A 24,360-nucleotide genomic window follows, 5' to 3' on the forward strand; every position below is an offset into this window, starting at 1 on the left:
TTTTTGAGTTTAATTTCAAGTAGTAATTTATTAACAGGATACTTATTTTTGAGAGGTGTTACATCCTGGTTAAAAAACAAGTGAGTCTTGCCTATTTGATACTGAAGAATGTGCTTTTGCTTTTCTTTGTTTCTTGTAATCAACCTAGAATATCATTAACTAGGTCCTGATAAGAGAGGAAGTTCCTTTGAATGGCTTTTATCTGTCTTGTTTCTATCACTTTAGATAGTCGTTGGGTTGGTAATCTTTATAAAGTGACTCCAGGTATACTAAAGGGGAGAGGCTATACATGTTTCTAACCTTTCCTGGCTTCCCTTTCTTACAGGGCCAGTACTCCCATTTGGTCTTATTGGCGGCATTTGATTGTATTGATGATACCAAGCTTGTGAAGCAGATAATCATATCAGTGAGTAATTAATTCTGATGGTCTTGGATAGAACTTAAATTTGTGGCTGTGTCAGTTTCACTTCATACCTATAAGTGTAAAGACCTAGAAGTGTGCTTTCTGCCAGTATTTTGTTCGTTTTATTTATTAATTTGTTTGTTTGTTTAGTATTTCATTTGTTTTTCTGATTTTAATAAGGTATAGTTGACACATAACATTATGTAAATTTAAGGAATACATTGTGTTGATTTGAGATACTCATTTATTGCAAAATGATTACCACCAAGTTTTTATTTATTTTTTTAGTTGACTCAGTTAAGTCTGTTTTGGACACTTGCTTCTTTCCTGTATGAAACAACAATATTGTAACTTGATATCAATAATATTATTTTAAATTTGCAAAAGACTGGTTAAATTAGGATAACATGGCTGTCAGACCACAGGACATGCTAAATGAAAAATGAGCAACGCAGTGCTCGGGTTTGCTCAGAAATTCATTGCCATAGTAATTGTGCAGTTAGTCAGGAACCCACAGGGAGCGGATGCCCATGACCTTTCTCTCCTTCCTTTGGAGGAATGACCTGTGCACAATTACCCAACTTATCAGTGCTCCTTCCCGGATGGAGCTGATAAAACTCCCTCAATTGCGATACTCCTCAGAGCTTCCGTGAAAGCTTTGTCGGAGTCCTATTAAAAATTCTCCGAAAATTCCTTTTCGTTTCAGCAGTTCCTTGTAGCCTGGTCCAGCAGCCACGAAGTGGTAATAAAGAAATGCAGTTCATTTAACCCTAAGTTTGCCTTCAGGAAAACGAAGTCGTCCTTTTGGCATTCCGCGATGCCTGCCTCTTTTTCTGACTTCTGACTATGTGATCCTTTCTTCCCTTCCCTTCCTTTCTTTCTAGTGCATAAACGGTGTGGGGTACATGACAGAGGTCACGGGGGTAGGGATAAGCAGTATAGACTTGGATCACACGAACCTTTGTTTCATAAATACAGGTGGGGCCCTTCGGCCAATCTTAGTGACAAAAGCAGCTTCTCCCTTGTGGACGTTCAGAAAGAGACTTCACCTGTTGGCATGCGGTGGTGCTGTGGCCTCTCTGTGCAGCCGGTCTGGACCGGTAGAGCTGGTGTAGTAGAAAAAAGGGACCAGCTGGTCCAGGGGTAGATGCCAGCTGTCGGTCCCAGTGTGTGTGAATTTCTCATGCCCTCGCTGTCACGTTGCAACTTTCCCCTTGACTGTTTTAAGATTGCGATGACTTTCTTTGGGGTAGGATTGTGGGAAGAAACAAGTTGGCAAGACTTTCATGTCACAAACTGAGTATTTTGGCACGTTCCTTGTGACTTTATTACCCTTTTGACTCCAATCAATAATGATTGTTTTTCATTCCGGTGACAGAGATGTGAGGCCATAAATTGGCAAAATGAATAAAGTTGTTTCACGAAAATGGAAACAGGCTGGGCTATTGAAAGTTCGCTTTTGTTTTAATATTTTCACAACAACTGCAATTTGCATAAGTGTTCCAAATGGATTTCAAGAGAGGCCAGACTCCCTTCAGGATTTGCCTCCGTTGTCTGCTAGATTAATTTTTGCCCAAGCATTCATCCCACTTAGAAGTTGCTTGTGAAACAGTGTTGATTCCTTGTGCTTACCGGTTTGATTCCCACAACTACTTAAGCTACATTCCTGATGACTTGCTCATACTTGGGGCAGCTTTCCCTGAGCGTGGCCTCATGTGCTGAACTCTTGCTTCTAACTGACGAAACTGTGTATCCTTACGCTCTGTTATAGCTGGCGACGGAACTCGGGAATGCCGATACCACCACGAAACCTGGTGTGGCGTTCAGTGCTTTTCACAAATACCCAAGAAAGCGTAGCGTGGCCACTAAGCATTCTTCTGTTCAGGGGTAACCAGACTTCCTGAAACGTCAGGTTGAAACCACAGCCCGGTCATCTGAGCCTTCCTCTTTCTCCACCTGCTTCACTTTCCAAAATAAACACGCTTCTAAAATTGATCCGTTTTTACCCTGGAATCGTGGGTGTGGTGCGGCTGCTTTGACGGCACGTTCCTCTGAAAAGGACGTGGGCAAACCGGCCAGTTGCTGTTTGAAAGTGAAGAAGTATTGATGCGTACTTTAAAATATATTATCTTCTAAATGTACACAAAGGTACAAAGGATGACGCAGCAGACACCCAGCCTCCCAGCATCTGACCAGAAGTAAAGCCTGACAGGCACACTGAAGTTCGAGCCTTTTGTGGACCTGTCCTGTGTATCCCACCCTCCCCCATACCCACTGGGATGAATTCTCTGTTGTTTGGGAGCCTTGCCCTTTCACTGTATGTAAATCTATATGGTATTGTTTTGCATGTTTACAGATTCTCCATAAACGATGCCTTGTCTGTTTTTTTCTGCACCTTGCTTTTTTTCTTTTGGCATTGCCTTTGTGCGATTCAGGAGGGGTCGGCAAGTTTTTCATAAAGGGCCAGATTGTAATTATTTTAGGATTTGTGACCCACTTTATGATCTCTCTTCCCTAGTCTTGGTTTTTTTGTGTGTTTTGTTTTGTCTTTGTCTTTAACGACCCTTCAAAATATGAAAACCACTCTTATCTCCTTGGATATGTGAAAGCAAGCTGCAGGTTGGATTTGACCCACGGGCCGTGGCTTGCCCGCCCTGTTCTAAATCCCTGATTTTCAGTGCCAAATAGTATTGTACTATGAGTAGAATAATTTTTCCAGTTTTCTGTTGGAGACTTAGATTGTTTATCATTTTAAAAATACTTCAGTTCTCTTTAGATTTTGCTATCCCACGTGATTTTATGAGCATTCGTGTAGGTCTCCATGTTTTTCTAAGGCGTTTACGTAGCAGAATGGATGGGTTGCCAGATACCCTGCACAGATGTTTACAAAGAGTCACAGGTGGTATTTGCCACCCAGACACCACAAAACCTGCTGCATTATGCAGTGCTTTTAAAAATAGCCAAGACAGCTTAGTGTTACTAAGCATTCTGTTCACAGTAGCTGGCTTTCCTGAAATGTCAGGTGGAAGTCACAGCCTACGCTCTCCTTTTTTATGACCAAGCCCCAGTTCAGTCTCTAGACAGCGCTCTCCGCTCTCCCAGCCGGACCTGCTCTCCACATCCTTGCAGTTTGTCCTTGCTCTCCATCCATTCATTCAGCGGTTAATCATCATGTGACCCGGGGCTCACAGAGTCAGACGCGTTCACAGACCAGGAGGGCACATGAGGAGCCCGGCCGGGTGTGGGGGGGTGGGCTATGGGGAAAGGAGGAGGTAGCCGCCAGCTTCTAGGAACTTGAGCTCCATAGGGATAGAGGCTCCTGGTTTCGTGTTCTTTTTTTTTCTTTTTTTTCTATTTAATTGCAGTACAATACATATAATATCAAACTTAACCATCTTAACCTTTCCCTGTGTTTTTGCATAGTTTTTTTTTTTTATTGAAGTAAAGTTGACATACAATATTATATTAGTTTCAGGTGTATAGCATAATGATTCCACAGTTATTTACATTCCTCAGTGCTCCTCATGGTGACGCATCCCCATTGGTCCCCAACAAGGTCATGACAATATTGTTGACTCTGTACCCTATGCTGTACTTTACAGCCCTGTGACTTACTCGTTATAAAACACAAAATAAACATCAGAAATATACTCAAATACAAAGAACAAACTGGTGATGAGTGACCTTTATACTTCTCCTGCAAGTCACTTCACTCGTGTAAACCTTGGGCTTCTTATTAGTGAAATGGAAGGAGCCCCAGTACCTCTATCAAGGTGCTGTGAAGAGTATTTAAGATGAAGGGTGTTCTGCTCACAGCACTGGCTCCGGTTCCTGGTAAGCAAGTGTTAGCTTCTGTTGGTGATCACAGGAAGCACCGTACACTTTTGCGCAGATAATGAGGGAAGCTTGGGATCTTAAAAAGAGAACCGTGGCTCTTGCGTGGAATCTGGAGCTGGCATTGCCAATGGCTGGGTCACAGATTTGGTAGCGTTGTGATCTCCTCGATGACCAACTTCATCTTTGGCTCGGTTCCTTGCATTAAATTACTAACCTCACTGTAATCAGTAGTTACTTAAGAGATCAGAACATCTAAGAATAAATTATCTCACGGAGAATTCCTTTCCATGGAGTCAGAGCCCTGCCACTGTCCTCGGGCAGGTCACCTGTCCCGTTTATGGGTTCCTCATCTGAAAACCTCAAGTGTTGGACTGAATTCTTTCTGTGGCCCCAGCCACTTCTGCAGAAATCCCTGCTGCTCAAACACGTATGGCTTTGAATATCTATTAGGGCTTGTTGCAAGAAATAGGAATGTTGGGGTAGGGGGGGAACGATTTTTTTCTGTTGCAGATTCTCTCTTAAGAATACAGGAATTTTTTCACAGTGACTTTCCTGTCTGAAAACATCAGGGCATTTATACAGGAGCCTAGTTGGGGTGGGGATGACATTGCCTTTGTTACTTAAATTCAGACAACTAGAAAAGGAGATTATTGTTCTTGGTTAGTTGATTGGAAATGTCATAGAGTGTAATTATTTGTAACTGCTCCGTGGAGTCTTTCTGCATTTATTTCCTTCCCCGCCCATTTTTGTTTTCAATGCAATCCTTAAACAGCCTTCGTTTGCCATGAATAAGCAGCTAACTTTAAAAGCCTTTATTCACTTGTGCGATTTAACAGAGTTCCTTTATCTGTCTTCACATACATCTCAGTGGGGAAATTCTAATAAGAATGTTCTTCATCGATGCTGACGCTGCATTTAAAGCAGCTGCAAATTGACTGTATCTGCTCAGTGACCCCAGCAAGCGGTGTCCCTAGTAATAGTGGCCTAAGAACTATTGGTCATGGTGAATGAAGAGAAGTCCGTTAAATATTTTTTTTAAGTCCTTGAGCTCGGTCACTTATATAAATGGATTTGTTCAGTAATGCTAGTCACAGTGCAGACTCCAGTCTGTGTTCTGAGTGTAAATCCTTGTGCTTTAATGACATGATTTCAAACTTAGCTCCACATTTTCTTTTACGTCCATTGGGAAAAATAGTGGAGAATGTACCCTTCTGTACCGCTTGGATTTCAAGTGCACATTATTTTAAGCACCTAGATTCATTTTTTGTGTCTTTGATTTCACAGGAAATTATTAGTTCCTTGCCTAACATAATAAATGACAAATACGGAAGGAAGGTCCTCTTGTATTTACTGAGCCCCAGAGATCCTGCACACACAGTGCGGGAAATTATTGAGGTTCTGCAGAGAGGAGATGGGAACGCACACAGGTAAGAATAGTACAGTGGCTTGAGCCCTTTGTTTTCTGGTGTGGTTGCTTATTTTGAGTAGCTTACATTTCCAGAAATCTCCTCACACATGCATATCCTCTATTGTGCTTCTCTAAAACTTGGAAGGTGAATCCCATTTTTAAGCCTGTGATTTTGGCAGATTCTTTAAAGTTTTTATCTAGAAAAGGAGATAAATGTATTGTGCCAAAAGAATGCCTCTGAGTGCCTGGCACAGAGCAGGCATTCATTGTGTGGTCCGTTTTGGTTTTGCTGCATTTATTTGTTTTAAACTGGAGCAGTTTTTTTTGTTTTTGTTTTTTTAATTTTACTTATTTTTTTTAGCTCTGGTATGGCTATCATACAGTGTTATTTTAGTTTCAGGGGTACAATATAGTGATTCAGCAATTCTATACATTCTTCAGTGCTCATCATCGTAAGTGTGTTCTTCACCTATTTCATCCACTCCCGTCCCCGCCTCCCCTCTGGGTAGGTAACCATCAGTTTGTTTCCTAATGGTGAGAGTCTGTTTTTTGGTTTGTCTCTCTCTCTTGTTTTTTCTTAGTTGATTTGATTTATTTCTTAAATTCTGCATATGAGTGCCATCATATGTTATTTTATTTGTCTTTCTCGGACTTATTTCACTTAGCATTATACTCTGTGACTCCATGTTGGTGCACATGGCAAGATTTTATTCTTTTTATGGCTGGGCAACATTCCATTGTCTCTATACACCACATCTTCTTTGTCCATTCATCTATTGATGGATACTTGAGCTGCTTCCATAGTTTGGCTATTATAAATAACGCTGCAATAAACATAGGGGTGTATTTATCTTTTCAAATTAGTGTTTTCGTACTCGTTGGGTATAGACCCATTAGTGGAATCACTGGATCATACGATAACTCTGTTTGTAATTTTTTGAGGAACCTCTGTACTCTTTTCCACAGTGGCTGCACCAGTTTGCATTCCCACCAACAGGGTTCCTTTTTCTCGACATCCTCACCAGCACTTACTGTTTCTTGTGTTTCTGATTTTAGCCATTCTGACAGGTGTGAGGTGATATCGTCGTTTTAGATTTGCGTTTCCCTAATGATTAGTGATGTTGAGCATCATTTTATGTGCCTGTTGTCTTTCTGTAGGTCTTCTTTGGAGAAATGTCTGTTCATGTCTTTTGCCCTTTTTTAATTTGATTCTTTGTTTCTCTGGTGTTGAGTTGTGCAAGTTCTTTATATGTTTTGGATACTAACCCCTTATCAGATATGTCACTGGCAAATAACTCCTTCCATTCCGTAGACTGTCTTTTAGTTTTGTTGATTGTTTCCTTTGCTGTGCAGAAGCTTTTTCTTTTCATGTAGCCCCGGTAGTTTATTTTTGTTTGCATTTCCCTTGCCTCAAGAGACATATCTAGAAAGATGTTGCTCTGGCCGATGTCAGAGAAACTACTGCCTGTGCTCTCTTCTAGGATTTTTATGGTTTCAGGTGTCCAGTTTAGGTTCTTAACCTATTTTTAGTTTATTTTTGTGTATGATATGAGAAAGTGGTCCAGTTTCATTCTTTTGCATATAGCTGTCCAGTTTTGCAATATCTTTGTTGAAGAGACTGTCATTGTCCCATTGCATATTCTTGCCTTGCAATCCTTTGTTGAAGATTAATTGACCGTATAATTGTGGGTTCATTTCTAGGCTCTCTCTTCTGTTCCGTTGTTCTATGTATCTGTTTTCTGTGCCTGTGCCATACTGTTTTGATTCTACAGCTTTATAGTATATTTTGAAATCTGGGATTGTGATACCTCCAGTTGTGTTCTGTTTCAAGATTGCTTTGGTTATTCAGGGTCTTTTGTAGTTCCATACAAATTTTAGGATTATTTCTTCAAGTTCTGGGGAAAATGCTATTGGTATTTTGGTAGGGATTACATTAAATCTGTAGATTGCTTTGGGTAGCCTGGCCATTTTAACAATTTTTGTTCTTCTAATCCATGAGCATGAAATGGTTTTTCCATTTGTTTGTGTCTTCAGTTTCTTTCAGCAGTGTTTTATAGTTTTCAGAGTATAGGTCTTTCACCACCTTGCTCAAGTTTATTCCTACATATTCTTTTTGGTACAATTGTAAATGGAGTTTTTTTTCCTTAATTTCTCTTTCTGCTACTTCATTATTAGTGTATAGAAATGCAGTGGATTTCTGATTGTTAATTTTGTATCCTGTGACCGTAACTCATTTATCCGTTTTGGTAGTTCTTTGCTAGAGTCTTTAAGGTTTACTCTGTATCGTATCATGTCCTCTGCGAACAGTGACAGTTACACGTCTTCCTTACCAATTTAGATTCCTTTTATTTCTTTAGTATTGTCTCATTGCTGTGGCTAGGACTTCCAGTACTCTTGAATAAAAGTGCTGAGCGTGGACATCCTTGTCTTATTCCTGATCTTAGGGAAAAGCTGTTTTTCATCATTGATGATGAGGTTAGCTGTGGGTTTTTGTTATATATGGCCTTTATTATCTTGAGGTATGTTCCCTCTAAACCTGCTTTGTTGAGGGTTTCTATCATGAACGGATGTTGTATTTTGTCACATCTTTTTTCTGCATCTATTGAAACATCTTTTCTCTTGTTGATGCATTATTTTGATTGATTTGTGAATATTGAACCACCCTTGCATCCCAAGAATAAATCCCACTTGATTGTGGTGAATGTTTTTTTAGTGTATTATTGGATTTGATTTGCTATTTTGTGGAGTGTTTTTGCATCTGTGTTCATCAGAAATAATTGGCCTGTGATTCTCTGTATTTTTCTGTAGTGCCTTTATCTGGTTTGTTATCAGAGTAATGCTGGCCTCATACAATGAATTTAGAAGCGTTCCTTCTTCTATTTTTTGGAGTAGTTTGAAAAGAATAGGTAGTATTAACTCTTCATTAAATGTTTGGTAGAATTCACCTGTGAAGTCCTCTGGTCCTGAACTTGTGTTTGCTGGAAGTCTTTTGATCACGGCTTCAGTTTCATTGCTGGTAATCAGCCTGTTCAAATTTTCCGTTTCTTCCAGATTTAGTTTTGGAAGGTTCTATGTTTCTGGGAATTCATGCATTTCTTCTAACTTGTCCAATTTGTGGGCACACAAGTTTTTATACTATTATATTGTAACCCTGTGTATTTCTGTGGTGTCAGTTGTTATTTCTCCTTTTTCATTTCTGATTTTGTTTATTTGAGGCTGCCTAAAGGTTTATCAATTTTGTTCATCTTTTCAAAGAACAAGCTCCTGGTTTCATCTGTTTTATTGGGTTTTTTTAGTTTCTGTTATGTTTATTTCTGCTCTGTTTATTATTTCCTTCTTTATACTGGTTTTGGGTTTTGTTTGTTGTTCTTATCTAGCTCTTTTAGGTGTAAAATTAAATTGTTGTTTTGAGATTTTTCTTGCTTTTTGAGGTATGCCTGTATTGCTGTATACTTCCCTCTTAGAACCACCTTTGCTGCATCTCGAAGATTTTGGATTGTTAGAACCACCTTTGCTGCATCTCGAAGATTTTGGATTGTTGTGTCTTCATTTTCATTTGTCTCCATGAATTTTTTTACTTCCTCTTTGATTTCTTAGTTGACTCATTCATTCTTTAGTAGCATGTTAATTCAGCGTCCATCTGTTTGTGTTCTTTCCTGATTTTTTCGTGTGGTTGATTGCTAGTTTCATAGCATTGTGGTCAGAAAAGATACGTGGTATATGACATCAGTCTTTTTGAATTTGTTGAGACCTGTTTTGTGGCCTAATATGATGTATTAGGGAGACTATTCCATATAAATTTGAAAAGAATGTGTATTGTTTTAGGATGGAATGTTCTGAGTATATGTTAAATCCATCTGGTCTAAACTGTTATTCAAAGCCACTGTTTCCTTGTTGATTTGCTATTTAAATCATCTGTCTGTTAATGTAAATGGATTCTCAAAGTCCTCTATTGTTAATGTATTATCAATTTCCTTTATGTCTGTTATTAGCTGCTTTATGTATTTGAGTGCTTCCACATTGGGTGCATGGATATTTACAATTGCTATCTCTTCTTGTTGGATTGTCCCCTTTATAATTTTGCAGTATCCTTGTGTGTCTCTTGTTACAGTCTTGTAAGTTTTAAAGTCTGTTTTGTCCAATACAGGTATTGCCACCCCAGCTCTCTTTTTATTTCCATTTCGTTGATAAATGCTGTTCCATCCCTTTATTTTCATTGTGCATTGTGTCTTTAGGTCTGAAATGAGTCTTGTAGGCAGCATATAGATGAATCTTTTTTTATCCGTTCTGTCACCCTGTGTCTTTTGATTGGAGTGTTTCATCCATTTGCGTCCAAAGTAAATATTGATAGGCACGTACTTATTGCCATTTTGTTACTTGCTTTATGATTGTTTTGTAGTTCTGTTCCTTCCCATTGCTCTTTTCTCTCACAGTTTGCTGGCTTTCTGTAGTGTGATATACTTGGATTCCTTTTTCTTTATTTTAGTCATATCTATTACCGGTTTTTAAATCGGGGTTATCATTAGGTTTATATATGACATCTTATGCATCTAGGAATCTGTTAAGTTGATGGTCACTTGAGTTTAAACCCATTCTAAAAGCACCAAATTGTTTCTTTTCTCCTCTTTCCCTTCCTCGTTTTAGGCATGGTGTCATACTTTACATCCTTTTATTTTGTGACTCCCTCAACTGATTGGTATAAATATACTTAATTTTGCTGCCTTTATGTTTCCTACTTTTCTTACTCCTGCTTACGGTCTTTCCTTTTCACTCAGGGTGTGTCTCCTTTTGCATTTCTTGCAGGGCTGGTTTAGTGGTGATGAATTCCTTTAACTTTTGTTTGTCTGGGAAACTCTTAATCTCTCTATTCTGAATGATATCCTTGCTGGTTCGAGTATTGTTGGTAGCATGTTTTTTTCTTTCAGAACTTTGAATATATCATGCCTCTCCCTTCTGGCATGCAGAGTTTCTGCTGAAAAATCAACTGATAGCCTGAGGGGGCTTCCCTTGTATGTAAATGTTTTCTTTTCTCTTGTTTCTTTAAAAAGTCTCCTGCACGTTTTGCCATTTTAATTACTGTGCGTCTTGATGTGGACCTCCTTGGGCTGATTTTGTTGAGGTTCACTCTGCCTCCTGGATCTGGGGATCTGTTTCCTTTGGGAGATTTGGGAAGTTTTGAGCTGTTAACCTCTGTAAGTAAGTTTTCTGCCCCTTTTTCTGTCTCTTTTTCCAGGATCTTTATAATGCAAATATTATTACACTTCGTGATGTTGCTGATTCCCTTAATCTCTTTTCATTTCTCTTGTTGTTTGGCCCCTGTGTTAGTGGGCCAGTGTGGGGCCGCCTCGGGCTCGATTTGAGTCAGACCAGGTGTCTGCCAGGGTGCAGTAGCCCCGACCTGCAGCGGTGCCTTCCCTGTGTTGTCCCCTGAGAAGCTTTCCCCGGGGCGGGACCCACTGTCAGACCAGAGGTCTTCACCAAGACCCTGCTGGCGCTGCCTTGGACCCCGTGTGGTTAACTTCCCCTCTCCCCAGGGCGGGAGTCGCTGCGGAGTGGTGCCGGCCCCTGTCAGAGCTGCTCACACACAGCCTCAGCTTGTGGCCCTGCCTCGGATGGTCTCTGGGCCAAGAGCGTGTTGGAGGAGGGAGGTCTGCAAGAGGACACGGCGGAGGGCTGTGTCTGCAGAAGTGCTCAGAGATGGGGGGCGCTGTTAGCAAGTCAGGTAGACGGTGTTGCGTGGGCACCGTTCCCACAGGGGTCCGTGTGCCTCGGCCAGGGGACGGGGGAGGGAAGTGGCGCCCTCCAGCTTCTTCTTTCCTGTAGAAGTCTCCCGAAGATCCCTGCCCCTCCATCCCAGGCTGTGAGCTTAGTAAGCGGATTTCCCTCCCGCATATCCCGGGTGCTTTTCGAACTGCTGCTTCTATGTTGTGTATCTCCACAGGCCTTTTTGTCGTGCTGTCTCTAAGGTGGGGACTCTGTTTTCTGTCACCCTCCCTGCTCTCCCAGAGCCAAGCATGCTGAAAGTTCCGGGTGTTAAGCCCCACTGATTGTAAGAACCCATGAGATTATGCCCCGCTGATTGTCAAAGCCACATGTTTCAATCCCACATGTTACAGGGATTCGTCTTCCCCAGGCAGACACCCCGTGTAGGGCCCGCCTCGCGTGAGGGGCTGTTTCTCTCCCTCCTCCACCCCCACTGCAGACAGTCCTGGGCATCCTTTCAGCTTCCGACCCGCGTCTCCTCCCTTCCTGTCCTCACCAGTATGGCCTCATCTCTAGATTTAGCGGTTTAGACGCTGTTCTGCCAGTCCTCTGGTCGTTCTCTGGGTTGTTCACCCTGATGTGGGTGTTATCGAGTGTATCCACGGGAGGAGGAGGTGGGCTTAGGGTCCTCTTCTGCCGTCCTCCCCGGAGATCAGTTTTGCTTTATTTTTAAAGCTATTGGTATCACATAATTCGATATTGTAGAGAGTAGAGTCCATAAAGTAGTCTGATCCTGTCTTCTAACTGTTGTTGTTTGGGTATTACATCGGGCAAGGTTCACTTATTAAGTGCTAATTCTGTGACAGGCACTGTTCAGATCCTGGAGACACAAAGATGAAAGCGAGGTATCCCACCCTTAAGTTGCTTACTACCTGCACACCACAGAGAGAGCAACGATTACGCCAAGTTGGACCAAGACTGTTTCTTAAAAATGTTTAGTGTGTATTTTTGAGAGAGAGAGAGTGTGTGTATGAGCAGGGGTGGGGCAGAGAGAGACATGCAGAATCTAGGGCAGGGTCCAGGCCGCCCGACGTGGGGGTCGAGCCCGCGAACCGTGAGATCATGATCTGGGCCAAAGTCGGATGCTTAACCGACTGAGCCACCCAGGCGCCCCTGACGCAGATTGTTTAAAGCCCGTAGAGGTTTTTGTGGTGATAAGATCACTCTTTCCTTCGCCACTTATCTCACCTGAGTGCCTTGTTCGCCACGCTCCTACAGTAAGAAGGACACCGCCATCCGCCGGCGAGAGCTCCTGGAGGCTGTCTCTCCGGCTTTGTTAAGCCACCTGCAAGGACACGCCCGCGAAGTGGTGCTGGATAAGTCTGCGTGCGTGTTGGTGCCTGGCATTCTGGGAGCTGCCACGGGAGACGTCCAGCCCGCCATGAGCGCCATCGCCGGCTTGGCGGCCGCAGAGTTGCACCCGGGCGGCCAGGACGGAGAGGTAACGTGCTGTCGCGAGACGGGCGGAAAGCTGCAGCGTCGCACAGACGCCGGCCACCGAGATCAGGGCTCGAAGAGAATTCCGATGCTGACTGCCTCCCCTCAGCCCGAACCCGCAGCACATCTGATCCTGCGGATTCGGAACACGGTGCCGCTGCAGGGCTGTCCTTCTCAGGGCTTCCCGTGACTTCCTCTTACCCACAGAGTCGAGACCGTCGTCTTAACGCGGCTCTCTGCGGCCCGTGATTGGCACCAGGCTGCCTTCCTAGCTTTTGCTGTGTTCTTCACTCTGTTTTGAATTCACTGTGGATTTTTGCACCTCTCTGCATTCGCACGCGCCTCTTTGCTCACCCTGGATGCTACCTGTGTCCCCGTTTTGCTGTGCTGTCCCTGTAGAAAGCCTCACTCATCCTAGAAGTTCCCCAGAGTCCCTCTCCTTGAAGTCTTCCCAAGTTCCCTCCCATTAAAAAAGTCCGCTCTTCCTGATAGCTCTCCTGCCTGCCTGCCTTGGCCCGGGACTCCTTCTGCCTTACCTCTTAAGTTCCTTGATCCACGCGCCTCATCTGTGCTGGGCGGAGGTCAGCCCTGTTCCCCCATCCCCCAAAGCCTACCGTTTTGCTGAACACAAGATAGAGACGAATACGTACCCAGATAATTACCCACTAGAGGATGGAGATACCTGCTGTAAAGGACACGTACGTGTTCTCTGGAGCCGTATAAGAATGGGAGCCAGCCTGTCCCCAGGAAGGCTTCCCCGAGGCAGTGAAGGTTACACTGAGGCCGGAGGATCGTAGCTCAGTGAAGAAAGGCAGAGGGAGGAACATGGGCCGCAGTTGGAAGGAGGGAAGGGTCTCGGCTCATTTGGGGACAGAGGGCTCAGGGGAGGTCAGCCGGCAGAGGGAAGAAGAGGCAGAGGTCAGACCGGGCAGGGCCTGTGTGTTGGGGAGTCTATTTCCTGCTGCGGACCCTGGGTCTGGACCCTCCCCTCGCAGGGCAGAGCATAGAAACCAGCCAGGAGGATGCAGGCGTGATGAGTTTTCTCTGCAAGGGATGGAGCCCGTTGTCTCCCGTGCTTGATAAGGAGAGATCCTAGGTGCTGTGGGACCCATGGGGACCAAGTGTCAGTGTTTCTGCTGTCACGCTTCGTCCCACAGGTTCATTTGCACTCAGAACTGCCTATTGCAGCCTGAACCGTGGTTGGCAGGACGTTGGGACGAGCGCCGTGTGGTGCTATTCAGCGTGGAGGTCATGAGGCCACGCCTGAAGTGCCTTTTCGTGGCTCTGGCCGCGGTGTCCCTCTTCCTCTCAGTCTGGGGATTGGGCTACATCTCTGGTCCCTCCAGGCGTTCAGGGCCACTCCTGATCATGACCTCCCTCCTGAGTGTTGTCGAACTTCCAACTTGTCTGAGTCCTCACCTGTGTGTGGTGATAGAGAATGGATTATCGGCCAAGGCGTGGCTGAAGACTGTTGTTTAAGTCCCTGCCTTCTTGCCCCCTTAACAGCTTCATGTCGCAGAGCATCCTGCGGGACATCTCGTTCTGAAGTGGTTAATAGAACAAGATAAGAAGATGAAGGAAAGCGGAAGAGGAGGTAGGCTGTGAAACTTGACCTTTTCCTGTATCTCATGTGGAATTTCAGTAATTCCTGACGTCCCTGAACTGTATGCCGGTCGTTTATGTTCAAGTGAAACTTGCTGAGTGTTTACAAATGATGTCTATGAATGAGAAGTAATTTAGGGGTTGCAAATAATGCTCTAGTAGATGTTGGAAATTTATGTCCCATAATCCTTTAATTTCCTTTCTCTGTCCACCCTCCCTCACTGTCTCACCTCCCTCGCTACTTCAGGCTTTGGATCTGGCTGGCCAGAGCCCTAAAATGCCATTCTGTTCCTTGAGGGGGTGGGGGGAAGGGGGGGAAGATTTGTGAGTATCACTACCCCCAGCTGAAAAGTGTATTTATCTCTACTTTGGAGGAAAGGATAAGCAGAAGAAAACTATCCTCCTCAGAATTTTGAGCTAATGCCTGTTTGGCATTGAAAATACATATGACCAAAGAGCAAGCCAGTGCTTGGCCACTTGCTGCTCTGCAGAAAGTCAGCTTTCAAGAGAAGGACAGCATCTTTTATCCACCTGAACAGTGGCATCCCATTCCTGTCTCGGTCCTGTCTTTGACCAGACCTTCTGTTACTAAGTTCGAGCTCCATCCAGTATTGTAGCCACTGAAGGGCTTTCCCCCCTCATTGTGTGTGGACAAAGCGACAGATCATGAATTTCTGTCTTGAGGCAAGTTGCAGTCCTGATGGCTAGTGGGGCGATCAGTACAGTAGTACAGTTGTCACTTCTCACTCTCCCTTGAAGATCAGACTTGGGGCTGTTTTTCATTGCACGCTTCCCGTAAAGGAGACAGCTTGTAACACAGTTTGAAGGGAAAATAATGTATTGAATCATCTTTTTCATTATTAAGAATTCAGTGCTCTGTTGAGCTGAGTTTATGTCAGAAAAGTTGTCTGGTTTACTTTTAAAATCCAAAGAATTTTCAAGTGACTTTTGTCCCTAATTCGGTTACACTGGCAGCCTTATAACATGCTTGTGTGGACCTGTCGTGTTCCACGGAGCTCCGAATGGGCGTGGCTGGCTGTCTTGGTCCTCTGTCGCCGTGTAACAAGCCACCCCAAAACTTGGTAGTTCGCAAACAACATCTGATCGGGGTTTGGTTTTGTTCTCCTCACTGTCACCTGGGGCAGCTCGGCTTAGGGTCGGAGTATCTCTGCACTTGGACGATGGCTGGCGGTGGCCAAGTCCAGCAGCCTCGTGCCATCCCGCCAGGCTGCTTGGGCTTCCTCACAACATGGTGGGTGGGCTCTAAGAGAAGAAAGCAGGTACGTGGTGCTTTTATGATTTAGCCATAGAAGTTACTTAACATCACTCTTTCCCTTCTCTCTTGGTTAAGCCCGTCACAGGCCCACCAGAGTTCAAAAGAAGACATTGATTTCAGCTCTGGGTGGGGGTGGGCGTGTGCAACATTCTAGAAGAGCACACAGGACAGGGATACTGTTGTGGTCAGTCACCTTTGGAAAACACCATCTGCCTCACTGGCCGATTGCTGTCCTTCGGCCTGTGCCGTGAAGAGCTAAATAATCCTAGGCCTCTTGGCTTTTAAAGGGTCCTCACATTTGAGTATCTTCTGAGTGAATTATATATGCAGCCACCCAAGATACTTACCTTCAAGATAGGTTTGCCTTCACTTCCATCTGTACCCAACCCTAGCCTTCAGAATTTCTGCTTTGTCCAAGAATTAGTTACATACACTTCCATCGCACGGTGAATAAGATAGCAAGCCCTTGGGAATCTGATAATGACAAGCAAGCTAATAACACAAGATGAGTAACATTTTTGACGGGTGAATGGCTAGCTTTGTAGACAGAAATTACCAGGTGTCAATCACAATAGTCACGTGACCGCTAGTCACCTCCTGAGTGAGCATTTTTCACGAGGGAGAACTTGCTCTCCTCCAAGCACGAGGTGTTGCTGTCAAACGTTCACTTCCTGAATGCCTTTCAGGTCAGGGTTAAATCATTAAATAGTACAAAGAGATGCAAGCACGACCAAGTGCTCATTTTATAGGAATTCATTGTTTGTCCTGAGTAATTATTTCTAAACACAGTCTAAAACCTGGATCAGAGTAGAAGGAAATGGCTGTATTGGAAACACGTTAAACAGGGGCGCCTGGGTGGCTCCGTCGGTTGAGCGTCCGACTTCGGCTCAGGTCGTGATCTCGCGGCTCGAGAGTTCAAGCCCGGAGTCAGGCTCTGTGCGGACAGCTCGGAGCCTGGAGCCTGCTTCCCATTCTGTGTCTCCCCCTCTCTCCACCACCCCTGCACTCTGTCTCTCTCAAAAATAAATAAAACATTTTGTAAAAAAGAAGAGAATTGTAGGACATTAGTGGCTTTTTAAAATAAAAACGAGGGGCACCTGGGTGGCTCAGTTGGTTAAGCGCCAGACTTCAGCTCAAGTCATGATCTCACAGTTTGTGGGTTTGAGCCCCGCCCACATCACGCTATGTGCTGACAGCTCAGAGCCTGGAGCCTGCTTCCGATTCTGTGTCTCCCTCTCTGTCTGCCCCTCCCCAACTCGCACTCTGACTCACTCTCTCTCTCTCCGAGAAATAAAAAAATTTAAAAACATACATCAAATAAATCAGAGCTGGAATTTTTAGTATTAAGGAAGATTGAGTCAGAACTCTATTCACTTTTTTATTAGAATATTTGTAGATTTAAGGGCAGTAGAGAAGTAGATTGGGAGTTTAAATCTTGGTGTGATGTTCACTAAGCTTCAGTGTATTTTTCAATTTTTCAGGTTGTTTCGCAAAAACGCTTGTAGAGCATGTTGGTGTGAAGAACCTGAGGTCCTGGGCCAGTGTAAACCGAGGTGCCATTATTCTTGCTAGGTAAGTACGTGTGTGCCTTGGCCGCACAGGCCCCTCCTCCTGCCCGTTGGCGCAGAAGCCCCTTCCTCCACATTCTTCCTTGGGTCTGTCCTTGGTGTCTGATCGCTGGCCATCGCTCCCGGTCCCTCAGAGTGCAGATGGGCACAGCAAATAGCAGAGGCCAGACGTAACTCTTTCAGTCGGTTCTTAAAAGTTTATTTTATGGCTTTGACCAAAATAGAATTGGATTCTCTCTCTTGCTCCCTCACTCTACTCAGGAAAGCGCTTTACGTCTGATTAATGTGTAGGGGTCACTTTCACGACCTCCTTTTCTCCCCAGATTATGGAGCCCTCCGACACCCGATTATTATAAATTATGTAATTCATAGGATTTGCCAAGTATATACGTTTTCTGGAACATTATTACGGCCATTGGGAATTATAGATCTCAAAAAAAAAAAAAAAAGGGATCTGTAGCAACTAGTTCACCTTTTGGCATTTTGCGTTCGTTGGGCTTAAACTGTACGTCCCGAAGTAATAAGCCATCAGTCCAGCCAGTGTCACATCTCCTCACCTGGTCCTTGTTCCTGGAAGGCTGTGTTGGCAACCCCTGTACATTTTGCCTTTTGACCCTCCTCGTGCATATGCACGGTCTCCCCCTCGCACACACCCTTCCTGCCTCTGGCAGCAACCTATCTGTTCTCTGTATTTATGAGCTGGGTTTTGTTTTGTTCTGTTTTTGTTTTTGTTTTAAATTAGACTCCACGTGTAAATAAGAGATCACACAGTGTATCATTTGATTGTTTCATCACATTTATGGTTTTGACCAAAATTGTAATTGCATTCTTTTTAATGAATTAGTATTGTCCCTGTGAAAACTGACAAACTTGCTTTTTAAATCATGCCTGACTTTATGTGTAATTTTTCTTACTTTCCAGTATTCTTAAAAGGATTCTGGGAGCATTTGCTACTGAAGTCTGCATGCTAATTGTTTATTTCTAATTAAAATGATAGAATACTGATGATTTGTGAATTGAGGCATGTGCTCAACTTGTCTGTTGTTCTCCAGAGTTACTTGGAGCTTATAATTAACAGGTCATTGAAACTTACGTATGTTCTGTTCCTGGATGTGAAACCCTTCTATTAACAGCATTCATTTAAAATAGATTGGTTTGTTGTGAAGTAATCACTGCTGATTTTTTTTTTCCCCTGCTGTGTTACCGAGGTTTGGAAAAGGGGATACGTTTGAATTTCCCACAGTATGTCACATGCAGCATGCTGTGTAATTTGATCTGTTTTGTTTGTAAAAGTTAGAAGTCTTTCTTCGGTCTACAGTTTGATTGTGGTGCACATATACCCATAAACACGGTCCATACAGACATCCGTTACTTCAGGTAGATCAGGAAGGATCTCCAAATATATGGGTGGTGCGGTTCATTTTGTTCATTTCTTATGAAAATTAGTTCATTTTCCAGTTGAAGTTGAACAGCCAGAATCCATTAGCCGAAACATGAACTTTTTTAATATGAGTTTCTTTACCAGGCGTTTGGAGTGTTAACACCTACTGACATATTCTTTCATTAACGCTCAATTAACTAAAAATTTCAACCGTGCCGTGAAATTAATTTGTAAAGATTGCTCATCAATCGAAGCTGCTCTTGGGTGGATCTCAAACATTAGAAGGATACTACAGATTTATTCTGGAACACTAGCATGTAAGATGTTTGAGGTTGTGAAGGGATGCTGAACTACATATAACCTAATAATTAATACAATAATCAGTTTTAATGGTTTTAGAACAGTCATGTGCTTGACTTGTTTGGCAAAATTCTCTGCTTGTGTATTTTACTTCAAACTTGTGCAGTATTCCCTAGATCTTTTTTACAGTAAGTGAAAAGGCATCCTTGGTGAGAAAGAGTATCAGCCTTGTCGGCTATCTGAAAAACGACTCGGGGCAGCAGAATCCTCTAGCATTTAGATCATCGTGGGTTCTAGACACCCTGCCTGGGTTTCGATCCCAGCTCACTGTGCGGTCTTGGGCAAATCACTCAGCTTCTGTGGACCTTCATTTTCTTGGTTGTAAAATTAGATTAGTAATAATCATAGGCTGTTATGCAAACTATAGGAGATGGCGTATGTAAAATTCTTAGCTTTACGTCCAGCGCGTGTGTTCAGGAAATACTTTTATTACGTCCACGCGTTATGTGAGTGCGTGCTTAGCCAGAAACTACCCGGTGAGTCACGACTCTGTTAAAAGGGCACTTCATTTCGCACCTTTGCAAGTGGCAAGCTGGGCCTTGTCCCCCGCCAACGGCAGAGTGCTGCTCAGTGCTGCTGACCTAACTGTCCTCTTTGTGGACATGCCGCAAGTTATCAGGACCAGGGACTTGGGGAAATGCCAAGTGGTTTGTTTCTAGGATGTGTTTCTGAGGTCAGCATTAAATGTGGTCGTACAGAAGCGGGGAGCCCTCGTCTTCTACAGTCGGGTGCCTGTGCCCCAGCCCCTATTTAAAGAGAAAGGGGTCTCGCGGGCTCTTGGTAGCAGCCTCCGGGACTCCGTTCCCTTGTGGGGATAGGGCTCCGGCGGGCTTCCAGGAAGCAGAGCTGACTGGTTTGTTTTAGTGGCTCCCGTTCATGAAGTACTCGCTAAGTGCCGTGCCCTGGCGAGGAACCTCCCATATGTGGTCATTTGAGCCTCAAGAAATCTCTCCAGTAGGGGGTGGCTCATGTTGTTGATCCCGTCTCTAGGTCAGGAAACAGACATTTTAAATAGCACGCTCTGGTGGGTACAGTTACCGAGTGGCTGAGGGAGGTTTCAAATCTAGGCCCTTAAGCTTCTCACCCTTTTGGATGTTTTAGCCACGGAGTTTAGAAGGAAGACTCTTAGCTGCTTCCCTCTCGGGCCCTCCACCTTTCCTGCGTGGCCCCTGGTCACTGGTGCTACACGGTCGCTCAGGGAAGTCTTCTCGGTCGTCTGTGTGCCCCATGGTACCGTGAAATAGAGAAGTAAAACACAAGGTTTCTGTTCTTGAGTTTCATCTGGGTAGGAAAGAGGGGCTAGAACCCATGCAGTAAACACATTTAAGACTGGGTGTTAGTCCTAAGATAACCAGCGAATGTAGGACCCATTCTGTACGGAACGGAGTTCCGTGTGATCTGCCAGCAAGATTATAAAACGTTTTCTATTTACGTGCTCTAAGAATATAGGCTCCCAGCCCCCCTCATTCATCTGGTGAATTAAAAAGAGGTATTTATGATTGTCAGGCTTGTCTCACAAATCAGTGAACTTTTTCTACCTTGGGTGGAGATAGTATTGGCAGATGGTTAGGGGTTTTTATGAAGTGTCATTTTTTTATTGGTTGATTGTTGTCTCCTCAGCCTTCTCCAGAGCTCCGATCAAGAAGTTGCAAACAAAGTCAAGGCTGGACTCAAAGGCCTCATTCCCACATTGGAGAAAAACAAAAATGCCAGCAAAGGAATAGAAACGCTGCTTGAAAAACTGGCCGCATAGTGGAGATAGTTAAGAACAAGATGGAATCTTCTTTCCTGTTCTCTTTTCCCAGAGTGGGAAAGGGGCCGCCTTCCTGGGAGTCTGGGTGCTCTGTATATGTGCTTCTTGTTTGTATAAGAGTCTATTTATAAAACAGTTTTCTAAAAATGGTCTTTTTTTTTTTTAATCCCAGCCAAGTCTTCTGTCTTTGGAGTGCTGAGCAAATCACACGAGGCTGTAACATAAAAGGCTTAACCATCGTATTCAGGGGGACCAACCAGATACATCCCAAGTAGAAGCAAGAGTTGATTCAAGGGAGAAGAGGTCTCCTTGAGCAGTGGTCTGAGAGGGCTTCAGGGAGGGGGTGGCACTTGGGGACCTTGAAGGAAGTCAGGGTGTAGAAAAAGGGAGCCCTGGGGAGTCTGTTGGGAGCAGTGAGGTGAAAATTAAGCGTTTTGCAGGCACTGCAGGAAGCCTTATGACCCAGAGACAGGATGGCCTGAGGCGACAGCAGCCGCCACATTCCCTGCTGCTTTGGGGATTGGGTTTCGGGTTAGATTTTGTTGGCCAGGCCTTCAGGTAAGTTCAGGCTCCTGAGAGGAAATGTGCTATAAGAATGAGGGGGTCACAGTGGGGGCTGGGTGAAGGTCAAGGTCACCGGGAAAGTCTCCCTATCTTGGGAGCCGAGCCTTCCCAGTAAATATCTCCCTGTGATCAGGCGTTTTTCCTTAGGACTTTGCCTTAAGCAGCTGAAGACTTGACAGGGTTCGAGTTAGAAGAAAGGCGATGCGAATTTGTGAACAGTGCAGAAATTTAAATTTAGGCGCGGGTAGGTTGTTTGAATTTTAAAACTGCGCTTGGCGTTTAGCAACAAAGTTGAAGGGTTGGTAGACTCATCGTCACCATGGACACCGAGCCCCAAAGCTTCCTCTCAGTAGCCTGTCCGGACACGCCCTGGGGTCTGTCACCGCAGGACACCTGCTGCGAAGTTGCTGTGCCTTACCTGGCCGGACTGTGGCGGTCCAGCACTGCCCCCCACCGCACCCTCACAGGATACCAGCATCCCACCTGCCAGGGACAGGGAGACCTGGCCCTGGAGCCCGAGAGCCCATGCCTGTAACTTGGGGGTCCTCTCCCCAACCCCCACCGGGTCTCAGGGTGGTGGGGGATTGAGGTGAGGAGGTAAATACAGAAAAGCCAACAGCAGAGCTTGCTTCTGTTTGACGAACACACTGGGAGCTTGTGTTGTCCACGGAAAGGGCGCGTGTTCACCAAGAGGAGGAAAAAATCCCTACTGTTCTGTCTACGAGACTAAACAAACATATAAAATTAGAGTAGAGTGGGGCCAACGCAGCCTGTGTTCCTCTGCCCGCTCCTCCACACCCCTGCTTTTGCCCAGCTGGGAAGGAACTACTTCCCCTTCTTTACAGCTCCACTGCGTTTTGAAACGCTTTGGTTTTTATTGCGGGTTTTATTTGTTCCCTTTCAAATGTTGGTTGTGGGCATTACAGATGGAGACCTTTCCCCAGCCCTGGTCCCCATCTTCTCTCCGTCGTCCCAGGAGAACGGCATCATTTTGGAGAAGTCCGTGTTCAGGTCTTACGTGGTGATGCTGCCCTAGGTTGGTAAACAATTAAGCAGTGAACTGCCCTTATGTGGCCCATACCATTTCAGTTTTCCTGGTGTTAATCAACTTGCTTCCTTCATTTTCATTTGCTTATTTTTCTACATGCTTCCTAGTTTTTCCCAACCTTCTCATCAGAATTGCTTCAACGTTTCTAGCAGGTACCATTTTCCTTTCTTCAGCCTGGAAAGGCTCCCATGTTACTCAGGTGTCCCCACTTTTCCCCATGGCTCCGGTGTCCTAACTGGTGTGCTTTGGTGCCACTGTGCCACACGTGGGTCCTAGAAGTGCCGAGGTTTTAGCAGCCTCCTCCATCACTCCGCGGGGCCACGCAAACACTTCGTGGTGTGGCTTGTCCAAAAGAACTCTGGTGTGAACTAATCCCAGGGGCCTATTCCTTGAGTCACCGGTGGATTGAAGGCGGCTGGCCAGTGAACGTTGGAAGTGGGGTTCCTGGGGAAGGTTTCTTAGATCACAGGCCCCCCGCCCCAGGAAGGGTCCCTCTCCTGCCAGCCAACCTTGGATGTGCTCGCTGGACGCTCAGAGCAGGTGTGCTATCGCAGCCGTAGAAGACAGCATGCTGACCATGGCTCAGCCAAAGATGGAAAGTCGATCTTCGGGAGAGATCAACCCTTGGGAGATGCCCTGCTACTGGACTCCTGGTTCCGTGAGGCAATAAGCCCACTCATCAGGCCATTTTGAATTGGGTCCTTAGACACCTGCTGCCAAGAGTGTGCTAACCTGACTCCCAATATTAGTTTCCACACTATAACACATTGAGCCGACTAGCATTCCCATTTTCCCTTAGAGACACCCCCTCCTGGAGGCAGCTGGCTTTCTGGATGTCCTGAGGACCTGCTATACAACCACCATCATCATCCTGGCCGTCTCTTCGTTTCTCCTACGGAAAGTCCATTTCCAGGATCCCATGCATTTTTTTCTTGTTTAAGCCCCTCTTGAATGGGGCATAATCTCTAGTAACTTGCTATGAAAGAACGCAGGTGAGAGTGAACGTCTTCATTACACACCCTTTCACACCTGGGTGACTAGTTGAGCTGGATATAGAATTTTGGTTGGAAATTAATTTTGCCTCAAAATTTTAAGGATGTGGGTCAATATTTTCTTTGATTTAGGGTTGCTATGGAACCCTTACACCACCCTCGTTCCCACCCTTTTTTATATGTGCCCTTTTGCAGGGGCAGTGCTTCTCCAGAAGGTGACAGGACACTTTTTAATCCCCAGCTGCCTTATCTTGCAGGTCATTGTGCATTGGTGTATGAGGTGTGTCTGTTTTCCATCCTTCATGCTGGGCATTTGGAGATGTTTTAGAAAATTTCAGTTCTTCCCTTCTGAGAGTTGCATTTGTATCATTTCCGTCTCTGTCTCTCTTTTTTTTTTTTTTTCCTGTTTTCTTTATTCTTTGGAATTGCTGTTAACTACCATTTTGAATTTTTTTTTTCACATTTATTTATTTTTGAGACAGAGCATGAACGGGGGAGGGTCAGAGAGAGGGAGACACAGAATCTGAAACAGGCTCCAGGCTCTGAGCTGTCAGCACAAAGCCCGACGCGGGGCTCGAACTCACGGACCGTGAGATTGTGACCTGAGCCGAAGTCGCACGCTTAACCGACTGAGCCACCCAGGCGCCCCGCTGTTAACTACCATTTTGAATGCTGGTTTGATCCTCTAGTTTTCTATTTTCATTTCTTTGGCTTTTTGTTTTGCCCAGAAATGAGAGACCTATTTCCTCTCCATCTTCTGCCAGCCTTTCCACTCAAGTGTCCATTTTTTTTTGTGCCTTGGATGAACTCTCTCTTACTTCTCGGGATGTTGTATTTTATGTTCATTTTGCTTTGTTTTGTTTTACTTTGCTTTGTCTCTTTTCTATTGTCTGCTCTTTGGTTTACTTTGGTCTCTTTCGTTTGAGGCTTTGCTGGAGAGATCTTTGGTTCTCTGTATATTTAAGACC

General features: G+C 44.6%; 1 protein-coding gene across 4 annotated transcripts in view; it reads left to right on the plus strand.

The window, feature by feature from the left end:
• The window catches only part of PUM3 (pumilio RNA binding family member 3), a 43,860-nt gene extending 22,925 nt beyond the window's left edge, over window positions 1–20,935 (plus strand). For 2 of the 4 annotated variants that reach the window (XM_060610147.2, XM_060610148.2), the window contains exons 13-18: window positions 326–406; window positions 5,525–5,667; window positions 12,630–12,852; window positions 14,355–14,442; window positions 17,208–17,298; window positions 20,656–20,935. In XM_060610147.2, coding sequence (XP_060466130.1) covers window positions 326–406; window positions 5,525–5,667; window positions 12,630–12,852; window positions 14,355–14,442; window positions 17,208–17,298; window positions 20,656–20,788 — 759 coding nt within the window. In that variant the 3' untranslated portion in view covers window positions 20,789–20,935. Of the gene's footprint in view, window positions 1–325; window positions 407–5,524; window positions 5,668–10,573; window positions 11,315–12,629; window positions 12,853–14,354; window positions 14,443–17,207; window positions 17,299–20,655 lie in introns of those variants that run through there. The other 2 variants (XM_060610149.2, XM_060610150.3) reach the window with 2 other exon arrangements.
• Window positions 20,936–24,360: the final 3,425 nt, after the last annotated feature.

Source organism: Panthera onca, chromosome D4 (genome assembly GCF_046562875.1).
Source record: "Panthera onca isolate mPanOnc1 chromosome D4, mPanOnc1 haplotype 2, whole genome shotgun sequence".
NCBI classification, from domain to species: domain Eukaryota; kingdom Metazoa; phylum Chordata; class Mammalia; order Carnivora; family Felidae; genus Panthera; species Panthera onca.